This window comes from Telopea speciosissima, chromosome 6, assembly GCF_018873765.1.
Source record: "Telopea speciosissima isolate NSW1024214 ecotype Mountain lineage chromosome 6, Tspe_v1, whole genome shotgun sequence".
NCBI classification, from domain to species: Eukaryota; Viridiplantae; Streptophyta; class Magnoliopsida; order Proteales; family Proteaceae; genus Telopea; species Telopea speciosissima.
This window is the reverse complement of record NC_057921.1, coordinates 59,441,643-59,446,365: the sequence shown is the minus strand read 5'-3', so window position 1 is coordinate 59,446,365 and position 4,723 is coordinate 59,441,643. Positions and strand designations below refer to the sequence as shown.

Here is a 4,723-nt window from a genome sequence, read left to right as displayed (position 1 = left end):
AATTTAATGGGGTCTCGACTACGTAGATCCAAACAAAACCCAGTATGGATGGAAAATAAGATGACAAATGACAAAAGGAAAATTGACAAATGAAAGATGAAAAATGAAGAAGTTTGAAAGATAACAGTAAGATAAAAGAGACACAGCTCAATTAAATGGGGGTCTACGACATGGATCCTTACCCTTCAATAGACTCTGTTTTCCATAATTTTTTCTTGGTAACGGTGTTAGGCAGGGTTTTAAAGAGCAGAATCGAAACTCAATCAATTTTGGCTGATTTCGATCCAAATGAATTGATCCGGGATTAGCCAGAATGCCTTATCTGATTCCCAACCAATCACCGATCAGTGTTGAAATTGTGTAGTATATATGTTTTTCTGACGCATTGATGTTATGGGGACCGCGCCCTTCCTTCCTTGCGAATCTCCACAGAACCGACCCGTACGTGGTCATACGAATACCACTTGTTTGGGGTGCATCACGTACTAAATCATGAATCAGAATCAGAATCAGAAATGACGTGGATGAATTTTTAACATCAGAACGCAACAACCAATTGAGCAGGGTTATGGTTTAGACTGATTCACATCCACATCAACGTTTATTGATATAAAGAGGAAATATTCTCTGTGGGGGGTTCAATGAATTTAGATAGTCCCCCACATCCACACATGTGCTCTCATTGGCTGTCATATACACGTAACCACTGCGCTCCTCCACAGAGAACTGCTCCCCCCTAAGTAAATGTTCTTATCTCTCAAACAATCTGGATAGCTCTGCAACTTTATCCCTCTTACGTGGGTAGTTTGGGTAGAGCCAGCACTGAACCCAGCAAAACTAAACTCCACACAATTGCTCATCCAAAATGGATTCTGCCATCACCGGTTCTACTAAGAAAAGGTATGATTTTTTATTATTTTTTTGGTTCTCTCATGTTTGTCTTCAATACCCACCCAAGTGTGGAATTGAATGTTCTGAGTTTCCTCTTGTGATGCAGAATAGCAGTTGTTACAGGAGCTAATAAAGGGATAGGATTGGAGACATGTCGACAGTTAGCTTCTAATGGAGTTCTGGTGGTTTTAACAGCTAGAGATAAGAAGAGGGGTATTAAAGCTGTTGAAAGTCTAAAAGGGTCTGGACTTTCTAATGTGATTTTTCATCAGCTTGATGTAACGGACCTTGCCAGTGTTGCTTCTCTGGCGGTTTTCATCAAAACCCAATTTGGAAAACTTGATATTTTGGTACATTTTGAAAGTCTCACACTGTAGATAGTTTTCCATTTCTCCTCTTGTTGCTTCTATCATTCAAATTCATCAGAATCCAGTTCCAGAGAAGTCCTGAAATGTTGATTAATTAAAGCAAACATACTCTTCCTTCTTGTATCCTTTATAGACTTTTGATGGAAAATATATTATTTTTGCAGGTGAATAACGCAGGAGTTGTTGGAGTCTTAATAGACTGTGATGCTTTGAGGGCGGTGAGGTCAAGGGATGGTGATGTAAGTCTCTGCTATGCAATTATCATGTAGCCATCACTTCGTCAGTGTTAGGTACTTGACTGATATGCCAAAAGCTCTCCTACACTAGATCGAGTCCTATTTCATACTAAGATACCCCAATCTAGAATTCATGCACTCAAATCGAATCTCATTAAGCATATCATAGGCCATCATGCTTCCATAGCCATCGTCTTTAGTGGTTTTCACTCCGGCGAAAAAACTCCACTTTACTCCAGAGTTTTTTGTCTAACGGCAAGTAGAACTTTCTTGATGGTTTTCAACACCAAATGTTGGTATTTTACCGATAAGTCAAAAGTTCTAGACATATGGAACACATTAAATCAAACCCTTTAACCTATCACATACTAGACTGACCCAATCTAGCGGCACATAACATTCAGTCTCTCACTAAGTGTTTTAACACAAAAACCCCCAATTCTTTTCTATAATAAATGGATCACTGGAGAGTGTGTGGATTTATGGTAGTTTAACAGTGTTAGATACTAAAATTGGCTGAACTGCACCATTTATTGATGCAGCCAGAAGCCAAGTTGGCCAAATGGAAGGAAGTAACGACACAGACTTATGAGTTGACGGAAGAATGTGTGAAAGCAAACTACTATGGCGTCAAACAAGTGACTGAAGCACTTCTTCCCTTCCTTCAGATTTCTGATTTGCCAAGAATTGTTAACGTTTCTTCTATATTTGGGAAATTAAAGGTAGATAGTAGAAGAAGCCCAACTCTTGAATGATCGACTCAGTAAATATATGCATCAAACTCAGGAATTTGCCTCGGATACTTGTATATATATAATTGTTTTATTGTTTTTGATGCAGAATATCTCAAATAACTGGGCTAAAGGGGTGCTAAGTAATGGAGATTGCCTCACAGAAGAGAGAGTGGATGAGGTGTTGAACCAGTTTCTAAAGGATTTCAAAGAGGGTTCGGTAGAAGCTAAGGGTTGGCCTCATATTTTATCTGCCAACATAGTTTCTAAGGCAGCCCTGAATGCTTATACAAGGATCTTAGCAAAGAAGTTCCCTAGGTTTCATATAAATTGTGTATGTCCAGGCAATGTCAAAACTGACATTAATTGCAATACTGGGGTGTTGACTGTTGAAGAAGGTGCAGAAAGTGTTGTGAGATTGGCTCTGCTGCCTGATGATGGTCCTTCTGGTCTTTTCTTTATTAGGTCTCAAGTATCCCTCTTTGATTAAAAATGATTCAAGGTCATACTCCATGTGGAGAATAATACTTGAAATTCCAGATCTATCTCTCTCTCTCTTTGTGTGTGTTTGTGGGTTAATGGTAGGTTGATATACTTGGTTGTTCCCTAATATTAGCAACTCAAGTATATTAAAAATATGAGCTCGCCCTAAGATTGTCTTAATATTGCTGTGTTGATGAAGAAAACCAGATGGATGTTGTAATAGATATGAAGTACACATTTTTTATCGATATGTATATATATCAATCATTAACAATATTGATATGTATCGATCAATACGATACCAATACCTAAATCCATGTACTTAGATAAAACACTTACATAAGGTAAATCTTTTTTTTTTTAGAAAGGGGGGGGGGGGTGGATTGACTCCTACAAGAATTTGATTGGGACATATTGTGTAAGATAAGCCATAGCGGTCACATGGTGAAGATAGCCGAGATTTGGGACTAAGGGTGTCAATTGGGGCATGCAGGTCTGTATCTGTATTAGTACCAAAGGTGTCAATCCCTGGCTCATTTAGTTAACAGGATGGAACGGTTTTGGTTCCTAAACGGTTCTAGCTAGGCCTGATAAAAAAAAAGAGAAGAACTTTCTTTAATGGTTTCATTATTAGAAAGCAACTTAGAATACAAAACCAAGATAAATTTCATAGTTTTACTTCTTCAAACTTCCTAAGATCATATGTAAAATTTTCAAATGATATTTAAGAATTAATGAGAACGAAATAAAAAGGTCCATATATGGTTTAGTGCCATAATAAAACAAGTTTATAGAAATAGAACTACATGTCCATTAGTTGAAACGTCTATAAGAGAAAATACCATTAATATACATCAAACTACAGCCATAAACTTCAACACAAGAACATGAAAAATACTCTTCGAAAGGATACTAATAGTTTCAGTACCTAATCGGTATTTCGGTACTAGTGTCATTGGGAATTCCGTTTCAAAACCATCTCGTCCCATTTATTATTCGGCACCATAATTAGATCCCAGTATCGTCTTGTTTATTAATGGGACTATTTGATACCGGGTTTTAGCAGGACAGTTCGGTGACGATTCCCGATTCTAGTCCCAAATTGACACCTTTAATTGGACATATTTTGGACTGCTTTGATAATTGAATCATCTTCCAATACCAACTTGTGTTGTCACTAACTTTAGACAGTGACATGAAAAGAAAAAAAAACCTTTTCTCAAAAAAGAAAGTTTTCCTTTTAAGGGTTTGATCCACCAGCCTAAGGATTCTAAAACATCCCTCTATTGGAGAATTCGATAATACCCTCCTCTTGTTGCACGATACCTTCTCCCACCTATCTGAAAACATGACCCTTCACCTTGGCTTAAGGGGTCCTTTATGGACCGAATTTCCCTCCACCCATGGTGAATGGGATCTCATTCACCATGGGGCGGGAGAAGAAGATAAAGGGTATCGAGAGGGTATTTAGGAACATTCCAAGACCCTAGGATAAGGATAATATTACCGTTTCACTTAGCTGTACAAACTTACCCTTCCACCTGTACATCCTTATCTTGTATTATGTACAGCTATATCCTTCTATCTTTACATTCATATCTTGTATATCCAGTTACCTTATATAAAGGGATCAATTACCTTAGATTAGGGAGAAAATTTCTCCATCTATACGTGTATATATACCTTCCACTGATAATGAAAATATACAGCGTGTATTCACCACAATATTCTCCTACTTACAAATAATGGGTGCACCGTCCTCTATGGGAAGGGACCTTTATCGCCCCCAGTACTACTGTGGATGCTATGCGCATCGTGCGGTGCAGCACCGCCCATGTGTGCACGGTGGGGCCCATTGTGCACACATGGGCGGTGCTACCCCCCCACGATGCGCACAGCACCCCCAGTAGTACTGGGGGCGATAATTTTTCCTATGGGAAGAGGAAAACTTAATCCTCATCTTTAATTATGAACAAATTACTCGGACTGACCTTTCTGATAATTCAGGAAATCT

At 38.5% G+C, this 4,723-nt stretch overlaps 1 protein-coding gene across 2 annotated transcripts; it reads left to right on the top strand.

The window, feature by feature from the left end:
- The first annotated feature begins 793 nt into the window (after nucleotides 1–793).
- LOC122663649 ((+)-neomenthol dehydrogenase-like) lies at nucleotides 794–2,738 on the top strand. Of its 2 annotated transcripts, none has more exons than XM_043859257.1 (5): nucleotides 794–900; nucleotides 998–1,169; nucleotides 1,424–1,498; nucleotides 2,038–2,217; nucleotides 2,336–2,738. In XM_043859257.1, the coding sequence occupies exons 1-5, from the start codon at nucleotides 866–868 to the stop codon at nucleotides 2,714–2,716; spliced, it is 843 nt and encodes a 280-aa protein (XP_043715192.1). In that variant the 5' UTR covers nucleotides 794–865; the 3' UTR covers nucleotides 2,717–2,738. The 2 variants fall into 2 exon arrangements, with proteins under 2 accessions (XP_043715192.1, XP_043715191.1); XM_043859256.1 differs by having other exon boundaries at nucleotides 998–1,241.
- The last annotated feature ends 1,985 nt before the right edge of the window (nucleotides 2,739–4,723 follow it).

Coding starts and splice junctions, on each gene's coding strand:
- LOC122663649 (XM_043859256.1), top strand. CDS start 866: ATGGATTCTGCCATCACCGGTTCTACTAAGAAAAG. Junction 901..997: donor ACCGGTTCTACTAAGAAAAG/GTATGATTTTTT, acceptor CTTGTGATGCAG/AATAGCAGTTGTTACAGGAG. Junction 2,218..2,335: donor CTATATTTGGGAAATTAAAG/GTAGATAGTAGA, acceptor TTTTTGATGCAG/AATATCTCAAATAACTGGGC.